The sequence below is a fragment of the Anser cygnoides genome, chromosome 4, assembly GCF_040182565.1.
Source record: "Anser cygnoides isolate HZ-2024a breed goose chromosome 4, Taihu_goose_T2T_genome, whole genome shotgun sequence".
NCBI classification, from domain to species: Eukaryota; Metazoa; Chordata; class Aves; order Anseriformes; family Anatidae; genus Anser; species Anser cygnoides.
In genome coordinates, this window is record NC_089876.1 from 55,019,472 (window position 1) to 55,040,254 (window position 20,783).

General features: G+C 50.3%; 1 protein-coding gene across 1 annotated transcript; it reads right to left on the reverse strand.

Moving 5' to 3' along the window:
* Positions 1-3,015: 3,015 nt before the first annotated feature.
* Positions 3,016-5,140, reverse strand: HAND2 (heart and neural crest derivatives expressed 2). Its single transcript, XM_048052900.2, has 2 exons — positions 4,514-5,140; positions 3,016-3,838 (listed from the first exon to the last, which is right to left on the reverse strand). Exons 1-2 carry the CDS (start codon positions 5,066-5,068, stop codon positions 3,740-3,742), a joined length of 654 nt encoding a protein of 217 aa, XP_047908857.1. The 5' UTR covers positions 5,069-5,140; the 3' UTR covers positions 3,016-3,739.
* Positions 5,141-20,783: the final 15,643 nt, after the last annotated feature.

Consider the following 20,783-nt stretch of genomic DNA (forward strand, 5'->3'; position numbering starts at 1 on the left):
CAATTAGAAGTAGAAAAGATTAGCGTTCGCTTGCGAAGGCCCGTATTTCACGGCCCGCAAAATAATAATAAAACAAAAGGCTCCGAATTAAAAATATATAAAGCATTGACAAGCCCCTCGTTACACCAGAGGGGATTATGTCTGCAGGAGCGCGGGACGCGTTTCCTTCCCACCGCTACTTGGAGCTTTCTTCTGGGTGCCTTTGCGAGCCGCTGGGCGAGTACGTGTGAAAAAGGAGGATTAAGGTTAGGTTTCCCAGCGCAGGAGGAGGATATTTTGCTTAGAGGTTTTATTATTAACCGTCTTCCCCCCCTCCTCCCCGCCCACCTTTCAAGATCACGTTGTCTCAATGGCATCCCCCGGCCGTGTTTATGTCCTTACAGTTGCCCGCGGATGTCTCAGCTCTTGTTCCAGGGGTGTCTGCGGCTGGCCCAGAAAGGCCCCGTTGCCCCGCTTTGACAACGACTGCAAATCAGCGCTAATTATTGCAATCAGCTCTTGGCGCTCCCGGGAACGAGCGGGCGAATAAATAAATAAATAAATAAACCAACAAAATAAAATAACATTAAGAAATCCGTTGTGGAGCTGCAGGGGTGTCCAGCGCGCCCTATGGCGCAGAGGGCAAGCCGAGCAGCCAAAACCGCACTGTTTTCCGCCTAAACCAGAGCCGGGCCGCGCCGGACCGTGCCCCCGAGGGGTGGGTGCCCCCACTTTCTCCCGTGGATGCCGACCGCCGCCTGTGTTTCGGGCCCGGGGAGCCGAGGGGAGGCCTCCTGGGAGGGCAGGGCAGGCGGCACGCCAGCCGGGGTAGTTGTGCTGCTGTTTCTTTTCAAATGAAAAAAAAAAGGTTATTTTCTCTGGAGGCACAGCAGAGGCTCCCCCAGCGACAAAAAGAAGCGGCGAGTACACACGGGCCGTGCGCCTGCAGGGACACGGCTGGAGCAACCCGGCTGCAGCGCACCGACCCCCTGCGCCTCCCTCTCATCCCTACCCACCGGCACAGCGCAGGGAAACGCTGCGGAGGGGACAGACCGCCGCTCCCCGGTCCCATGGACTGCTACGTGCTCGTCACCTCCGAAAAAAAGCCCCCCCAGAGCCGCCGGCCCCGGCCGCAGGGTGCGGGCTGGCTGCGGGCACAGCGCTCCGCTCTTATCAGCCCCCGGCTCCGCTCGCCGGGAGCTGGGGCCAGGGCACTGACATCCCCGTCTACCATCAATTTACCTTCTACCGCCTTGCTTCCCCATTTAGCTTTTAACGTCAAAACCTACATTTTTGTCGGCTCCGGCCTGTCTAGGGCTCTTGTGATTTAGCTCCGGGAATGACTGCTCCTGAGAAAATGGCAACATTCTCATTACCGAGCAATTAAAAGAAATCCTTCTCAGCGGGTCCGGGGAGGGGGGGGGGGGGGGAGGATATCCCTGAGAAATTCAGGAGAGGAAAGGGGAGAGGTACCGATCGGAAAGCCCCGCGGGGCGGCGGCGAGTTCCCCCAGCGGCGCGGCCGCCGCCTCCGCAACCCGCGCCCGGCCGTGCAGCCCGGGGGGGGGGGCAGGGGGTAGGCGGTTTCCCTCTGTCCCCCGAGGCCCGGGGAGCAACAGCTCGGCTGCTGGGGCAGGGGAAGGCTAGGCTGGCCCTGCCGCCCTACACCCCTCGCCCCCCTGGAGCCATCCTCCTTCGCCGTTTGCGTGCAAAAAAGAGATTTGGGCGGAGGTGGAGCGGGGGGCTGCGAGGTCCTCTGGTTTATCAGCTGGGCAACTAACAGGCAAGGAAAAGCAAACAAGGGGAGATTCTTCTCTGCGAGTGTTATAAACAAAGGCAAGTGTCGGTAAACACAGACCCACGGCGGAGCGCAGAGTCGGGCTGCCTGACCCGCCGGGAGAGAGGGCACATCACTTTTGTCTGGTTGTTGTAACCCCGCAACCTCCCCATTGTCAGCGGGGGCGGCGAAGCGGCGCGGGGACTCCCTTATCTTTTTATGGGCAATTGCACATCTACCTACGCTTATTGTCGGGTCGCTTCGGGAGCCACTTCCTTAGGCGCGGCGGCAGGGGAAGGCAGGCAGGTAGGCAGCCCTGGACCTGGAGAGAGAGCCAGCTGGGTTTAGGTTGAGCTGAGTTAAGCAAGGGTTTCAACGGCGCAGAAACACGAACTCGAATTCTATTATGGGAAAAGTGTAAAAACCTCGCGTCTAACCGGGAATTGACCGAGCGTACCTAGAACAAGATTATTTCGCAAAAAGTTTAAGTTTCTGCCTTGCCTGCCTACCACACGGGGGGAAGCCAGGCGATTCCCAGCACCGAGCGTCTAGGTGGACCGCTGCAGCTCGCGCCGACGCCGGGGAGCAGAAAACCCAGTGGCCTGGCACCAGGAGCCTTGCAAAGGAGCCTGCAGACAGGTAGCTACACAAACATAGGGGAAGAGCGGTCATACTGGGGAAGCAGATAGATGAACGCACAGCAGAACCGTGGCACGGCTTGCGGCAGTTTGCAACCAGAAAAAGGTAAAAAAAAAAAAAAAAAGTAAAAAAAAAAAATCAGCTCGCTGTTGCTGACTGGAAACGTGCAACCCAGGAGAGTTTTGGGAACCACAAAGTTAATATTAAGTTCACCGTCTCTCATTGTAAATCTTCCGTCCTCCCCCCACCCCCGCGCAAATCCCTCGCCTTGTTCGCTCTTTGGTGCTTGACGTAGAATTACCTGTTACATAATCGCTCCGAGCAAAGCCCTAAAAGCCTCCCACGCCTGCCCCCGGAGCCTCAGCCTCAGCCTCCGCCGCAGCCTCCGCCTGGCACCGCCGCCGGGAGCAGCCCGCACGGGCGCGGCTGGCGCTGCCGGGCCCGTTTGCAGCCTTGTCCGCTTCCCGTTAGCAGTAGGTCTCCTGCCTGGAGAACACCACCGCAAGGCATTTCTCCTCTGCCGAACTGCCGTTTGCATGTTCGACACTCACAGGGCTGGCGAGATCCCTCCCTCTACCCCTCCTTTCCCTCAGTCACTTGTTTAAAAATAAACTTCGGAGCCATCTTTATAATTTAGTTTACTTCCGAATATTTTAAATATTATGAAAAAAAGCCATAAACAACGCTGTTATTCAAAACATTTTGAGGTATAAAACATAAAAAGATTTGGGTTTTCTTTTTTTCCTTTTTTTCCTTTTTTTTTTTTTTGTAAAAAACACACACAGTGGTTTATTGAGTACTTACAACGTTTACACCTTCAATATTAATTAGATTCCACTTTTTCCCTTACGGACGGAAGTGCACATAACCAATAACTGCTGAAAACATCTTCAAATACTGAACGACCACAACAAAATTACAACACTAAATACCGAATCAACCGAAACATTGGTGCAACTGCTTCTGTTGAAATATAACTTTATAATCCCATGAATATTTATATCCAAAAGGCCAAGTATTAAAGATACACTTCACATACACACTAATGCCAGGGAGGGACTTTTTTTTTTTCTTTTCTTTTCTACGGTTCTGTTTTCCCCGTGTGTTTTATACAGAGCAAATAACATTCACGAAACCATTAGAGACGTTACCCCTTACCAAGCTGGAGTTTCCTCTTCATATTCATATATGGAATGCTTTTTCCCTCTCCTTCAAATATCCACATTTTGGGGGGGTGGGGGGAGAAATTGCACATAAATAAACTGGATGATTCCAAATACAAAGAGTCCTCAGAGGAGAGCTCGCTACCGAGACTGAGAGGACGGCTCCTCCAGTCCTGCCGTGCTCACTGCTTGAGCTCCAAAGCCCAGACATGCTGCGGCCAGCCAGTCCTCCCTTTGGTTTTCTTATCGTTGCTGCTAACTGTGCTTTTCAAGATTTCGTTCTGGGGAGGCAGGATGCGAAGGGAGAGAGAGAGGGAGGGAGGGGAGAGAAACAAAGCGGGGAGAGGAGAGAAAAAACAGATTAGAGAGCTTCCTCCGCTTCCTACTGCGCCCGAGCGAGAGAGCTGCGAGGAGGAGCCGCGGGCTCCGGCGGAGGCCTGCGGGGCATTTTCGGGGCGGCCTCCGCGGGGTCTCGCCGCGGTCTCTCGCCCCGCTCCGGGCCTCCGCCGCCCGTGTGCGGGCCCGCGGCGGGGACCTCGGGGCTCGCCGAATCGCGGCGAGGCCGCGCCGAGCCTCCCCCTGCGGGCCCGCGGGGAGGCGGGCACCGGCGCGCCGGGCAAAATGCGGCCCCGCGGCGGAGGAGCCGCCGCCGAAAGCCGGGGGAGGGCGGCCCCAGGGTGCCGCCGGGCCGGGCTGGAAGCGGGCCGCGGCTCCCCGCCGCCTCTCACCGCCTCTCGCCCCGCAGCAGCGCGCTCAAGCCGCAGAGCCCCGCGCCCCCCAGCCGCGCGTTTGGGGCCGCGGGGCCGCCCCCGATGCACCGAGCTCGGCTGCGCCGTCGGGGTCCGGCCCGGGACGGGATGGGACGGGACCCCCGCCCCGCAGCTGGGACCCCCCCGCGGCCGGCGCCGAGCCGCCTCGCCCCCCCGCCCCGTCGCGGCCCGTGGCGGAGCACTGACCAGCTCTTTCTTCCTCTTCTCCTCCTTCACGTCTGTCTTCTTGATCTCTGCCTTGAAGGCCTCCGCCTCCCCGTTCTGGTCGTCCTTCGCGAGCAGGTCCATGAGGTAGGCGATGTAGCTGGTGGCCAGGCGGAGGGTTTTGATCTTGGAGAGCTTGGTGTCGGCGGGCACGTTGGGGATGCACTCCCGCAGCTCCGCGAAGGCGCTGTTGATGCTCTGAGTCCTGCGCCGCTCCTTGCGGTTCGCCGTGCCCCTGCGCTTCACCGGCCGGGGCCCCCCGAGCCCGGGCGGGCCGCTCCCGGGCGGCACCCCCCCGTAATGGGAGTGGTCCATGCCCGGCGCCCCGTTGGCGTACTCGGGGCTGTAGGACAGAGCCATGCTGTAGTCGGGGGGGGACATCTCCGGGTGGCTGCTGATGAGCCAGCCGTGGAAGTAGGGGTTCTCCTCGTGGCCGCAGCGGGTGGCGGCGGCGGCGGCGGCGGCAGCGGCGGCGGCGAAGGGGTAGCCCTCATGGTGCACCACCGGGTGGTGGGGGAAGCCGCCCACTAGACTCATCCCCGCACCCTAGCGCGCCCCACCCCGCCCCCCGGGGCCCCAAAACAAAGCTTTCCCCTCCCCGCCCGCCCCCACCCCCCGCCGCTCCGGCGGGAGATGCTGCCCGCCGCTCACCCCTCAGCACAGCCCCGCTGCCCGCCGCCTCTCCATAGGGCGCTGCTGCAGAGTCCCCGCGGGTGCCCGAGCGATCCCCCCTCCCCAGACGCCGCCGCCGCCGCTCATGCGTTGTGCCTCCACCTCCTCCTCCTCCTCGCCCGGGGCCGGGTCTTCGAGGAAGCGCGCACACACACACCACCAAAAAAAAAAAAAAAAAAAAGGCTATGGAGAGAAGTCGACCAAACAAAACGGCTTTGGCTTCCCAGCCCGGGATATCTTCCTCGCCTCTTGCTTCCCTCCGCTCTCGCCAAGTCCGCGGCGGCCCGGCCGGGTGGTACTTACACGCGGCCCCCCTCCATGCGCCCCCAGGCTCGGGGCGCTCGGGGTGGGCAGGGCAGGGCGGGCAGGGCGCTCCCCGCTGCCCTGCGCGGCGGCGGGGGCCGTCAGTGCCGGGCGGGAGCGAGCATCCCTGCGCGCCGCGCCGCGGGGCTCAGCGCCCCCCGCTCCTCCGGGGCATCCGCGGCGCTCGGCCGGGCGCGGAGGCGAAGGCGGGCGGGCGGCGGGGTTCGGCGCGGCGCGGGGCACTGGCAGGGCTCCCCGGCCCGATCTCCATGTACAGCTACATGTTTAGGGCCGCTCGGGTTAATATATGTCGTCAGAGGCGGCGGCCGCCAATGGCTGGCGGCTGGGGCGGGGCCCGCGGGCCTCCGCAATAAAACTTTTTGATGTTCGCCCTGCTAATTGCCGAGCTCCTCTTTTAGGATTGGCTGCCCCTCCGCATCCATAATGTAATTAAAACAAGGGGGGAAAAATTATCATGGAGGCAGAGGTTAATGCAAGTGTTTAACAGATGCCTTACTGTAAAATCTTCGTTATATATAAAAAAAAAGCAACAAACTCATTAAAACTTAAATATCGGATAATCTCAACCCAGGTACAGTATGGATGCGAGGATTTTTCTTGGCAAAAATCTGTGTGAGAGCTTGGTAAGCTCCGTCGTTGCTTTTACAAAGTGCTTTGTGCCGGTCCGGTAGAGGAACACATAAAAACAGCTTCGGAGGGCACTTTATCGATTGCCCGGTTGTGCTAGACATGCCTCATGTAACACTCGGGCTTATACTTTTATTGCCGGTTAATATACACAAAGAGATCACTAGTAACGAGGTTCCGAGAGGAGGGAGACGAAGTCGCTCTGCGTTGTCACCGAGCTTGCCTTTCACGTTAGCGAGGACTGGCTCCGGCTCCGCGGCTGCTGGCGCCCCGACCGAGCAGAGGGCTCGGGGTTTGGCCAGGGACGGTGTTTTCTTCCAGAAAGAATTGCTTTGAGATAATAGCAATAAAACCGACTCTAAACGATTCTCTTCCAGCTTGCCGGCTGCGCGCACGCACCTCGACCAGTGTTCACCCGGTTCAGTTATGCTCCTGAAATCAGTTTCATGCTTGTTTAACTAGGCTGATTGGTAAGTAACCGAATATTTTTTACAGCATGTTCAGAGCTTATTTTCTAGCTTTTACTAACAAATATATAAAAATTTCTCCGCGCTCCTGCTTCTGCAATAAAAAAAGACCAGCATCTGTGGAAAGCAGATTTAGCTATCGAAAGGGAATAGTTAAACGTCGGGTTAACAGGCGGGCCAGGAGGAGAGCAGCCGAGGCTCTTTAGGTGTTTTGCTTTGCTAATCTCGAAGACGTTATGAAATGAAAACGGATATCGAGCTGTAATTCACGGATAACTTGGAGGCGAGGCGAATTGCTGTCATCCTCAGACGGAGCCGAGCGTTCCTAAATAGCTGTGAAATATCAAATACCCACCCTTCCGTGTGCTGGCTGACGGCTGAGCTGATTTGGCGTATATTACAATGCGATCCTACAATATAGGCAGTGTGGAAAACTGTGTCAACAGGAGCTGAGAGGTCATAAATTAAAGGAAGAGAAAGAAAGAGATGGAGCAGCCTGCAAAGGAGGCAGCGGGAACCGCAAGCCCCGCTCCCGCAGGAGCTCCGTGCGCTCTCCGCATCCACAGCACGGGCTGCGGAGACGCCTCTGGGGGGGGGGGAGGGCGGGGGAAAGGACGGCCAAAACGCTGCTCGGGGGGCAGCAGCTCCGCGCCGGCGGCAAGCACACGGGCTGCCCCCGAGGGCCCGGGGAAGGGCTGCCGCCCTCGGCCGAGAGGGCCCGGTGGCTCTCGGGGTGGCTGGGGGCTTTCCCGGGGAGAAGGAGCGGCGGGGAGGCTGCGGGCTCCGCGGCCGAGGCCGGCGGAGGAGGAGCGGCCTCGGTGCGCTGCGCGGGGCCGCGGCGCTGGGGGAACCCCCGGGGCGAAGCTCGAGGGGAGAGCGGGGCTGGGGCCGGCCCCGGGACGTGCCCAGGGGACAGGAGCGCAGGCATACAGGCATCTAAACGTGCGCCCGTATGCGTCTGCGGCCGGGTGTAAACGGAGGATGAAAGTGAAAAGCTAGTCCAGATGTAGGACGTATGTAAATACGCGGACATCCGTACGTACGCACACATGCTGGCACTTAAAAAGACCGATAAATATCTCTGTGTCGATCTGCGCGCACACATGTTGTATCACCCCGAGGAAATAACGAATCGCCGGCGCAGATCTTGAAATTGCAGGGAGGCCGTGGGCACGTCGTGCCGCAGAGCCCCGTGTCCCAGCCTCTCGGGGTACCAGGTCTGCAGTGAGCAGCCTGCAAACCCACCGAGTTTCTACAGCGGTTCTCCGGCTTTGTTTTACTGCGGTGTTTTCCCTCATGTGGAGAAGAAGCGGGCATTGTCAAGGCCGGAAAGGTATATTGGCTTGCAAATAGGGTCGTGTTTCTTTGCACTCCTTATTTGTGTCGGAGCTTTCCAAAATACTGAGGGCTGGATTGTAACTGTGACAGTTTCCGTGGCAAGCCAAGCTACGGTGACTTCGATAACATCTCCTGCGATGAAGGAAACGGAAAACATCAGGCAGAGAAAAAGTAATAAAAGATACAGGAGATATCGATCGGAACACCAGTCTCCAAAGCTAGCATCGTTATTGCTTAATTGGCTTTGGAGAAAGAGGGTCTCTAGATAAAGCACCCAGCATGATCTTACATATAATTTTCCCTCCTATCCCCCAGCGGTTGTTTATGCATTTTATAAAGTGAGTTTTAGAGCAAATGCAGCTCTTGTGTACTCCCTCAGCTTTTAACTACCCAGGTTGCCCGATCAGGGGTAATAGCCTTGTCTGTTTGATCAACGCGTTTGAAACCGCTGCAGCCCGAAGTAACTTTCCCAAGACGAGGCTTAGAAGAGTCCTCTAAAAAGCCCGAGCGTTTTGCCTATCTCCCGTTTATTGATTTGATTAGATTTATTTTTTTCGCTCACAAATCATTCGCTTAGAAAAGGGGAGAAAAAAAGAAAAAGAAAAAAAAAAAAGAAGCTCTCGCCTTATGTCACTTATTTCCCTGCCAAAATGGTTGCACGTTAGACGGGGATTTATCTGGGCTATGCTGCCAGACAGGACTCTTCTAGCCCGCCGTAATTAAGAAATTTTGGTGGCGACTGTGCCGAGGCTGGTCCCCCCCCAACTCCCTTCCTCCACCATACCCCCCCCGGCTCTTTATTTATTTATATTTATGTATTTATTTATTTATTTATTTACTTCTTCCAGGGGGGTGCCTCATGCTCCTGCCCCGCGGCTGACACCTCCATAGCCCGGCAGCCGCGGCGGAGCGGAGCCGGAGCTGCCCCCGGTCGCTGCGGTCCCGGCAGCGGGGAGCCCCCGGGGCCCGGGGGCCGAGGAGAGCGGGGTCGAAGCGGGCAGGGAGCCGGGGCCGCTTATCGTCAGGTCGCTTCGCTCCTCCCGGCCAAGCGTACGTAGGGAGGAATTTGGGGATAAGAAAACAATAAAGCCCTGCTCCCACCCCCGCCCCGTCCCAGCCCGGTCTTGCGTGAATTAAGCTAAATTGCGAATTAAGTTAATTTCTCACAGTCGGACGAAACCTTATGGAAACGGGGAAGAGGTGCCGGAGCTGGGTGGTCGGAAGCGCACATCTGCTCCGGGCTTTCGGGCGGGAGAGTCGCAGGCACGCCGGGCCGGGTGCTTTCATCAACAGCCCAGGGGCGTAAAAGCGCCTGGCGGGGGCGGCGAGCGCCTTGGCTCGCTCCCCTTCTGCCCCTTCTTCCCCAGGGGTGCCCGACACCGACGGGGCGATTTCGGGGGCACGATGCTGGCCAGGGCAAGGCCGCCCGGGGAGTCCCCGGGGCCCGTCCCCTCTTGTCCCCGCTCCGGGCGGTAGCGCCCGGCTCCTCCCTTCTCCTCGGCGGTGCCTTTCAGCCCGGCAGCATCCCCCCCCGGCACCCCAAGGACACCCCCAGGCCCTGCTCTCCTGCCCTCTCCTGTGTTTCTGCCTACCACATCGCTCAGCCTCCCGGCGCAGGGCTTGAAATAGCGTTTGAATTTATAGAGTGCATGATGTCATTGACCTGCGAGCCAATGTGCAGGAGAGGGGGATGCTTCTCGGATGAATTTGGGGACTCCGAGGTACCCCCTGGCCCAGGGATGCGGCACTTTCTTTCCACGGGCCACCGCTTTGGAGTTCGCAGAAGAGCGCAAACCCGCTAGGAAGGGTATTTTTTTTTTTTTTTAAAGAGGCACCGGAGAAATATCATTTGAAGGTCAACCTGTCAGCGTGGGTTAATGAAAAGGACTTGTGCCTAATGGGCCTACTTATACTCTCAGTTACGCTCACGCAAACTTGATTCCAACGTCTAGGGCAGAGGGCAGAATTGGGCCCACCAGGCCCGAATTAATTGCTGCCATTGGAGGTGGAGGAACCCTGGTTTACGTTACTATTATCGGGAATGAACGCCCACATATTTCAGGCATGATAATCTCACAGCCGTTGTGTATACAAAAATAAATAAATAAATAAATAAAAGAGCAGGCACGAGAAAAACCCAAGACACTGACCATTTTGTGAGTCGCAGTGATTGGCGGTAAGCGCGGGACCGTACGCGTTTTACCCCTGCATGTGTAAGCAATTATTCGAGGATTGCTTATATTTGTGACCGAGGATCCAGAGTTGCATTTCGACCGTGGAAAGGAATCGCAGAAAGAAAAGAAAAACACAACGAACTCAACCCGAGACCCCTTCTTCTTCGGAAGAATGATATAGACCTGCTCAGATCCCGCAGTGAACGAGCAGTGTCTCCATTTGGTGGGTTGGCCATCTCCTCAATCCACGCATGTATAACCACGCACACGTGTGTCTGAGGACACGCACATATTTTTTCCGTGTCATGCTCTTTGCATTCCTGGGAAAGAGCATCTCGAAGCTGCTCTTGAGCTCGGCGCTGGTGAACTAGCTCGCGAGTGTCATTGCTTTTATTAATGAATATTTTTCCTCCAGCATCTGAAATTCTCGCTTTGGAGGAAGCGTTGGAGGTTAGGCTGGCATCGTTTGGGGTTTAGGCTGACAAAACTCAACACTCCTGTTGTCGTTATTCATGGAAAGAGCCCATTTAACAAGGCTGGGCTTTAAGCGGTGTTCACAGATCAAAGGCAACCTAGCCTGGCTTAAAAAGATCCCTCCGGAGCGCGGACAATTAGGGGCAATTTCGCCCCAAAATGTCGGTGTCGTCCTCCCGGTGCCCCCGCGCCGTGTACCTGCTGCAGCACCCCTTGTCCGGCCCGCCCGGCCGGGATGGCCTTTAAAACTAAGCAGCTGACTGCTGCAAAAGTCGGCTGCACACTTGTTGGAGGCATCAGCCTGTGTAGCTGCCTGAACCGCAATTCCTCTACGAGTATCTCGGTGTAATTGATCTGGCTGAGTGAGGTCTTTTTGGTAATTTGGATACACCGAGTCTCCAGTTAATGACATATAATCAGCCTTTAGGTCACTTGGTCATTCTCTTATTACAAACCCCTCCTGCTCTCTCTGATCTCCTTTCAAACTAAATTTCACACAAACAAATAAAGTAAGACAGGGACAAGTCCTTAAAATACAAGAGAGAAATATTGGAGAATTGCTCGTGGGGAACTATAAACATTTTAAAAAGAAAAACCCAAAAGATAGGAAAGAACATCTTATCGAGAAAGAGAGCATTGTGTACAAAACACGGAGGGAAAAACGGTCTGGCTTCTGTTAAAAATGACATAAAATTAAAATAAAAATAATTACAAACAGAAATGGCATAACATAAATAGAAGGCAGGAGACTTTACTGGAAACGCGCGGCCGTCCTGTGTAATACGTTCCTGCAGATGACACAGCCGAGCCGTGCATATGCAAAACGCTTCTTTGCTTCCCCTTCGCCGGCACACACACACACACCAAAAAAAAAAAGCCTTCTTTGGGAAAGTAGCTAAAGAAGCAGAGAAATACAGAACCGAGTGTCATTTACCTCCTCAAACCTGCAGGGAAACGGAGCCGTAGCCAAAACGTTGGGTGTAAATGCGACAACAACAAAAAACTATTTTACATCCCCGCGCAGAACATATTTTACAAAGTCAACACGTTGTTTTTCTGCTTTTCATTTCTCTTCCCTCTAGGAAGAGACAATGCCCCCTTTTTATTAGGTATTCCTTAAAGGACCATTTTGATCTCGGTCCAGGTATGTATCTATACATTTAACAGAAGTGCCGAGGGTGCAGCGTGATGCCGAGGTGGCCGGGGAGGCGGAGGAGCAGCCGTGCCTTGGGTAGCATCTGAGGGCCCCGCAGGCTGCAGGCAGGGCAGCTCCGAAGCCATCCTTTTTTTTTTTTTTTTTTTTTTTTTTTTTTTTTTTTTTTTTTTCGGCACTCGAGTTGATTTATAAAACCAGGAGCCGGCCGGGAGATTTCAATGTCGCTCAAGTGTTAGCACTCGAAGAAGAAACCTGAAAGAGGGCTGAAATCCGTGCTCCCTCCCGGGCATTAGCACCTTTCAAAATATTATCAACATGCCTTTTACCAAGGATCTCATTTGTATTTAGTAGGGGATTCAGACAGGCGCTAATTGAGCATGGAAGTGTATGGGAGGGCATTAGTGCCGGGGCAGGCTCACACGGCGAGGGAAAAGGGAGCAATGAATGCATGGAGAAGAGTGTCACAAGGCCCCGGTGCGGGGAATATTAATGTGACAAATCTCGTTACTTGCTCACTACGTTCTCAGCCGTCTCAGCCTTTCTCAGGGCCCCTGCTTCTCCTGAAGCACCAGCCCGCAGCCGCGCCACGACCCGGCCTGGCAAACCGGGGGCGGCCGGCAGGCACAGCCCCGACGGCGCGGTCCTGCCGGGACGCACCCTGGGGGGGCAGGGGCGGGGGGTCCCGGGCCGCCCCCGCCGGCAGGGGCCGGGGATGCTCAGCCCTGCCCCGGCCCTGCCCCAAGCCGCCCCCAAGAGCCTGCCGGGGGTCGCGATGCGAAAGGCCGAGGGGGTCCGAGGGGGGGCTTTAGGGGTGGGGAGCCCCGGAGGCGCCCCCAGGGAGGGCAGGGGGCGATGGGGCGGTCGGAGAAGCCCAGCCGGGCTGGGGGTGGCTGGAAAGGGTTAAGCTCCATCCCCCCCCCCCCCCCCCCCCCCCCCCCCCCCCCCCGAGCCCCCTGAATGCCACTGCTTTCCTCTAGAGGTCTCATTAGGGAAACCCTAACTGCTATTTTCAACATTTCCTCAATCAAGCGCCTTTAAATAGAGCTCCACAAACAAATTGGCGGCAAAACGCGCAGATCTTGTCACGGGCGAGGCCGACCCAATATTTCACCCTTGTTTGCTTTGTAATTACGGGCCGGCTTGCGGCTACCTGCCCGCTGGAGCCAGCTCCCCTCGCCCGCTCCCCGCACGGCCCTGCGGGCACTTGGCAGGGGGGCTTAGGGGCGGGTGTGTTAAAAATCCTAGAGCAGAACCGGCCAGTCCCAAACGCTGCCCGAGCTTCGTGCGACGCCCTGAGCATCCCAGCGCATGGGGTGCCCCCGCACCCCCGTGTCCCCCGGCCAGGGGCAGGGGGCAGGCTGTCCCCGCAGCCGGCTCCTCAAGCGGCTCCCTCTGCTTTGCGGGATTCTCTCCCCCTCTCCTCGTTAAACCGCCCTTATGATTTGTTAGATTTTTCCACAGCTGCTTGCTCTTGTTTGACTGGTGTACCAAGCCGCTTTAAAGCTGCTGCAGGAAGAATAAAAGTTAAAACCGCTTGGACGGTTTCCTACAGACTCGGGGGCACTTGGGTCCCCGCATTACAAGCCCTGGGCACAAACTCCGGCTCCCTAAGCCTCGCTGCTGCAGCTCGGGGCAGCCGCCCGCTCGCTGGTGTCAACAAAAATAGGAGCTAATTCAATTACCTCTGAAACCCGGCGTGCAGCAGAGGGAAACTTGGGCGCTTACGAACTAAGCTGCTATATTTGCTTTGCTATAAACCGACGAGAATATTTTATGGTGGAGGGGAACGGTACAACACAAAATGGAAATATGACAATAAATCTCTTTTTATGGATCCTCTCTAGCAGCAAAAACACGAGGATTCAACGGGTTTACCACTCAGCTGTTTTACAGGTATATCCGAAGACGCCTGCAGAGAAAAAAACGCCCCGTATCCCCCCCGGCCGCCGAGACGGGGACACCCGCCCCTACCCCACCCCCCCCCCGTCCAGCGACAAAACTCCCCGGGACTCGCACGGGAGCGGCACTGGCACAAGAGCTCCCGTCTGACCGCTGCAGGGGCATGTTCTGGTTGTTTATGGTGCCACTGGCAGTGCCCTCCCATGGTTTACTGATATGCAAAACCTGAAGCCAGAATTAATGCTCCACCATCCAGCTGAGCGCGTAAGGCTGTTATTTTCTTTCCAGTTCCTCCCAAAATATTAACGATTGAGATCATTTATCCACTCGTGGAGCTGAAACACAGCTTTGGTTTCACAGGGCCAGGTTTATAGAGAGATTCACATGCTAAAATAAAGATAGATACTTCAGGGGGAGGATTTCAAAGTGGCAAGGGGTCTAATGCTCCTTGAAGTATGTACAGGTTCAGAATATAAATCCCTTTGATGATTTAAGCCCTGGATATGTTTGGAAACCAAAATACGCAGCTCTCTGCATCTCAGTACCTCTAAAAATCTGCCTTACAGAGAATATAGTTTTTAAGGGTCGTGTTCCACTGGAAAAAGCCATTTATACGTCCTAAAACTGTTTTGTTCAGTACTAGCAAGTTTGCTCCTCAGGTGCTAGGAATATTTTGCTGTCTAACTTCGTGCCTTGTTTTAGTTCTTTCTTATTATCAAGTCCTAATTTGGCTTAACTCTGATCACCCAAATCCTACTTTAGGTCACCAAGAGAGCAAGGAATAGCTGCTAGGTCCAGTGGTTTGCTGCTGGGCTTCTGTGATTCAGAAGTGCAGCACTTGAGTAAAATTACTTCACGTGTAGTCTCACAGTCCAGCTATTTCCCCTTCTCAGCACACACACATGCAGGCAGCATGGCTCCCTAAGTGACCAGTCACTGGGAACTCCAGCAGCTATGGAAGCAGAAAGCAGAGGTAGCAGATGCAGTTAAATGTATTCTTTCAAAAGTAAGTCATTTCAGTTTAAAAAGTTCTTATATGCTGCTAAATGGAAATCTTATTACTATTTTCATTTTTTTTAATGGATTAGACTTGATTTCAGAACCCTGTTTTTTTTTTTTTTTTTTTTAAGAAAGCTGTAGAAGGATCTGCAGATCAGATATGCCAATCCTAGCCATGCAGTGAACAACACCTACAGAATATATCCATGGAAAAAAGAAAGACCACAAATACTGACAGACACAGTCGTTATCAGCACAAGTATTCCTGCTTAAGGCAATAGCATTGTTTAGGAAAGTGGCACACATTTGCATGAATTTAAGTTTTGCAAGTGTGTACTGTTAAAAGCAATAATTTATATGTACTTGAGCTGGCTCTAATACCATGAGCAGTCTTGCACAGAAAAGCAGAGCACAACACAGATTATTTTTACTCAGTTTCTCACTGAGAAACTAGCCTGGGCTGAGGTCTGTGCTACTGCACTAAAGCAAGCACGGTTTTATAGCCACTTCAAGGAGCTCTATGCTAGACTGCAGTCTGCAGTATAGACGGAGCAGTGGGAAAAATGAGCCCTGGATATACATACATCTTTACTTAGCTGGAAGCCAGGGGCTATGCCCTGCATACTCTGGAGCCTGTGAAGGGCTTCCCCCAATTCCATTGGTGTACAGTTCCTAAAGATATGTCCTAACTTGTAAAAACAGAACATGCCCATTTCGTATGATATGTGCATGCGCACATCTGGGCTGCATGTGTGGAAAAGTAAAGGCACACACCGCAAACAATTTTACATGTGCAATTTTCAAAGTAGGGGTCTATGGGTCTATAATGTGGCATATCTACAGTGCATAAAATGATATTCTTCTGCACAGGAGGGCATTTTTAAGTGACTTTCAAAGAAAAAAAAAATGCAGCATTATTCTTAGTAGCTGAGGTAGCAGCAGTTTATTTCTCCCGGTGGCTCCTGAATCTTTCTGCAAACCCACCACGATGGAGTGTTAGTCCTAAACAGCAACATGCACACAGCGATCAGAATATTTCAGATATTCATTTCTACAGGCTGATGTTATTAAAATCAAAAACATCTGCTTTGAGGAATGCAGATTTTCTGGATGTAAATGCTTCTCTACTCCCACAGTAAATTCAGCTACTCGTGAAAAAAAATGTGATTCTAAACAGTCATTGCATTGTTTTACACAGTAGCGAATGGAACAACGGTGCCCTTAATGTTTTTGTTGTTCAAACAACAGGAATTGGATAAAGGCTTTCAGCTGGGAACACTTTCCTAATACCCTTGTAGGTAATGGGATTCCTATTGTGTGCTGCTCTGTGACCATTAGGCCATGCGTACTGGGCAGAGGTTCACCCTCATATCACCAAGACAGCTCCCAAAGAGACTAGCTTGTGCCTGGGATAGGCTTTTAAATCTTTGTCTGTTATCAGCTCAGCAATGCAGCTTTGCGACCAGGGAGAGTGGTGAACAGAGCCCCAGCTGCCTCTTTCAAATGGTATCATCTAATCCTGATTAGAGGCACCGTGGGCTAGAAACTCTTCTGCAAAGCCAGAGGAGAAAACCTCCTCCTTTTTGTGTTCCCCTTAAAATTGTTTCAGAAAAAAAACTTGCTAACTTATGTTAGATTCTCTTGTATAAGCTAAACTGTATGTGTCTGTTTAAGTACAAGTAATTACATTTATTGACTACCACATAACACGTTGATTGCTGTGCTAATGACATAACTGTGCTTCTACCCTCTAGACTAATGATAAATGCAGTCTGTATGAAACGTGGAGTTGCACTGAACCCTGTGGTACATCTGCAAGACATTTTATTGCTCTTGCCTGTTGGTCTATGTCTGAAAATATATATCGATGTATAAATGTTGCAAATGTTGCATCCACCCTCCTGATAAAGGAATAATAATAATAAAAAACAGGAAGATAATCCCTGGGAGGACACTGCCCTAATCTATATTGAGGTGGTGCATGATTAAGAAAGCATAATATGCCATAGGAGTGTGTACGGTGCTACCCAGCAGTTAATAATGGAAGTTAAATTTCTTTTCTCCCTCTGACTCCTCATAAATCTGCCACAGGTTAAATTCTGAGGTTTCAGAAATGGTGTATAAATGGTAAATTAGATGAAAGATGGCATTAGTGTAAGTGAAAAACCTTGATGCTTATCCACCTTCTAGAAAAGATCAGGTATAATATGCTCAAATACTTTTCTGTATGGGGAAGGATTGCTTCCTTCTTTAGACTATAGGTAAGAGTCTGGAGACAGGTTATCTTCCAGTAGGCTGGAACACCCCCAGGCTTGACTGGCACAGGCCTTTTCAATGATTGTTTTACTTCTTTCTGACAATTTTTTCTACAATAACCTCTACCCTTCATGTGCCAGGACAAAGTGGGAATCACCAGAGGAAGCCTAACAGCAAATGGTAAAGAAAGACCCCCATACACTTTTCTGTTTTCTCATAAAATCAATAACATCTCCAATTAAATGATGACTGTAATTATATGTTGCATATCTCCAAGATCACAGGAACCATAATTGCTTATTTTTGGAAGTGCTCAAATGAGTAATATAATATGAAACTGCACGGTAGGTTTTTTTTTTTTAAAACCTAAAATTCTATGAAATCCAGCAATTATGATCTAATGATTTAAATATTAGTCCAGAATTATGTCACTATTTTGAAATAATAATTTTAAATAAGTTTCTTTCTTTCCTGACTCTTTCAGAATTTCCAGTGTTTCTATACCAGACATTGGAAAAAAGCTAACTGTCATTTCCTCCCCCACCCTCTTCCATTAAAAACATTGGGGAATTTTCAGTGCACCCCAGTCTTTAGCCTGGACTCCAACCATTTTAAATACTGATTGCTACTACACATTCCCATGGTTGCTGTCAACCGAAAATCTGCTATCTGTAGGATGGATGCTATGAGGTTATAAGTAAGATCAAAACAGGACTTTAAATTCTAACATTGTTTATGTCTTATATTTTGATTATAGGAGTTAAAAAATGTTTTATAAGTTGATTAACACACACATATGCATGCACATATGAGAATTTGCAAAAAAAAAGTAGAACCCCACAGGATTTAGTCGTTTCCTTTCAGTATTTACATAACCCCCTTAGTCAGTGTTCTAGTTCAAAAGAGACATTAGGATCTGGCAAAATTAGTAATATTTGAGAACTATCTAGTTTTTGAAAAAGGTCTGATACTGCTCTCTTTGGCATCCACATGAATGATGGTCTCTGTGGAGGCAGGTGTCTTCATCTCAGCTGGCCCCATGAAGTTTCACTATGTAACATTTGCACAGTGTTGTAGACGTTGGTCACTGTGGGAATGTCAAGTATGGGAATGTACAGCCTTTAAAATCGGGGATTAAAATAATGAGAAAAAAGAAAATAAAATCCATTCTTTATGTCTGACATGAAGGAAATGTTTAAAGACGGAAAAGAGCTGATTATCAGACAAGTCTGTATTTCCTATGGTTATAGCCATGAAACACTTGCTGCTTTTCTAATATGGAGTAAGGCGTGTTGCCAGTGAACCCTAGGTTAGATATTTACTCTGGGGGCAGGCAAGCCAAATTTTGTTTCTTTAATATATGAAGAAGAGAACAATAGTTGCCAGGCAGAACTCCACTGTTGAAGTCTAGGGGTAGATCTGAAGCGGCTCATGAACACAAAGATTCATTGCTATCCAGGGGATGCTTCCTTGGAGGAGAGATTAAAAAATAAAATTAAAAAAAAAACACCACAAACTAGGAAAGTTTTTTATTTTTATTTTTATTTTTATTTTTATTTTTATTTTTCCAGTGACTTAAAAATACTGCAATTAAAACTATTATTAAACTAGGTTAAATGAAGAGGAAATTTGCTTTCAAGTTTTAAAGCCAAGAATGTTCTTTGTGCCTCTATCCATTTCTGTGCTCCACGTACCCTGTGCTGTTTACACAAGGATTATCTTGTTTATTTTACAGTTATTACGCTTCATAGAAACTAATCAAGAGAATATTTCTTTTTTTTATGACAAAAAATGGATGTTGAACTGCTCAAGTTGCTTTTATACAACATTCTTGGGTTAGCGATAGTGTGATATTTAATAAAGTGTTTATAAAGGCAGATATAATAGTTTATCAGATCTCAGGCAGTCATAATAACAAAACTGCCCTTAGCCTGAGTGCTATGTACTGTACTTTGTAATTTACAACACAGCACTTTCTAAATTACTTCATAAACTAAGAAAGTTGCCTACCAAAGAATCAATCTTATAGGAACTAAGAAACCTTTTCCTAAATATTTTTTCTGTTACTTAGTCTCCATACAAATCATTATTAATAGCTTGGGCTCAAGCAGAAACTGCACTCCCTTGTAACATGCAACATGTGCATGCTGTAAGATATTTTCATAGTGTCTAATCTATTTAAATTTCCAGTGGAAGAGACTTTTCAGCTTGAAATTCTACATGTCTAGAATGTTCTCCTGCACAATCAACGGGATAAAGTGAAGAGAAAAAACCAGAAAGAAAGGCTGAAGACCTTACAGTGAGAATCTAGTGGAGCAATTCAAGTGGGAGTTAATAGTTTATGAGACCATGAATAGAGAATGGAGCCTTTCATTTCTGTGTTGCTAGTCCAAGTCCCTACCAATTTATCTGAAGTCTGTTTGGTGGATTCACTGCCGCAGCATGTCAAACTAAGCCTCTACCACCGAGTCCAGCCTTCATCTCTGCTTAAGGACTTGCCCTGAGAAATTCTGCCAGTGAACAAAAGGAGACCCAGGTATGCAGGCCAAGCTAACACTAGCCTCCACCCATCCGTCCACAGATTTTATGGTCCTCTTATTCCCCATGCAGAATCTGTCTGCTATTGCATGAAAAGAAAAGAAAGGATAGCCATTTAGAAGTGGAAAACTGTTATTTGTTACTCAAGACCAATTTTTGATCTGGAAATAATCAACTACTTCCTTGATATATCGTTTAACATTTACTTAGTCATCATACTAGGAGCAACTTCTGCAGTTATTCATGGCATACATCTGTAGATACAAAACATATCCTTATGGTCACTGTGAAATTATCATCCAATTAAACTTTAAAATTCTATATAGCAGAGGAAGAAAAGTACCAAAACAGGTGTTTACATTGCTCATCTTCATGTTTTTAGGTGGCATAAAAAAAAAAACAAAAATTCACAATTCTCTGTAAGCAAGTATATCTTCTACATGGGAAAGACTTCTCCTAGTGTTTCTAAAAAGCAGTCTAACTGCAAAAAATTCCAGTCATTCTTTGTGGAAAGGACTGTGGATTTGCATTCTTGATCAGGCTTTGATCTGAGAGAAGCAAAAAGATTGCTGAAGCGTTCTCTTAGAGAAAAAGATCAACTGATGGTGGTGCAAGGAGCAAGAGTTTACCTTCAGAATATCCAAGAATTTCTTGCCAGATTGCAAGAAGTCTAGCAAAGATGAGTAACTTGTGTCCTTGTTGCTAGTTTTAAAGGATATTTAGGGAAGTCGAAAGTGATTATCTGATATCAGAAAAAAAAAAAAAGCAGTATAGAAGGAACTAGTTTTGTGGTTGAAAGTGATATAGGTAGATAAACAATTTTCACAGTAATACATGCTTTTAAATGGTTTTGTTGGAGACCATCAAATACACCTGATCTACTTTTTTTTTTTTTTTTTCTTTTCCTAACATATGTTAAAAAAAGGAATCTATCAGGATGGTGTCAGCTACCTGGGTTCTTGCAGCATTTCCATTGATTCATGCCCTATTTTCAGCAGTAGGTAGGCTGAAGGATAAGAAACAACACTTTACATGACTTTGAGGGATTGGCTTTAAAATTCTAAGCAGATGAGCAGGTATTTTTCCTATCCTCAGTGGAAATATATACAGCTGAAGAACTGCAGTCTTGGAATATGCTCATAGATCATGTCTTCTAAGCAGACTTGTTCTTCAAGAACAATATTGATATTACCCTGTTCCATAACTAGTGTTGATAGTGCAATAGAATGATTATTCCAGAATGAAGACATTTCTAATGGAGAATACCTGTGATAACCAAAAACCTTCTGCTGTAGATAGAGAATGTATGGGACCCTGATGAATTTAAA

Coding starts and splice junctions, on each gene's coding strand:
- HAND2 (XM_048052900.2), bottom strand. CDS start 5,068: ATGAGTCTAGTGGGCGGCTTCCCCCACCACCCGGTGGTGCACCATGAG. Junction 3,839..4,513: donor AGAAGAGGAAGAAAGAGCTG/GTCAGTGCTCCG, acceptor CTGCCTCCCCAG/AACGAAATCTTGAAAAGCAC.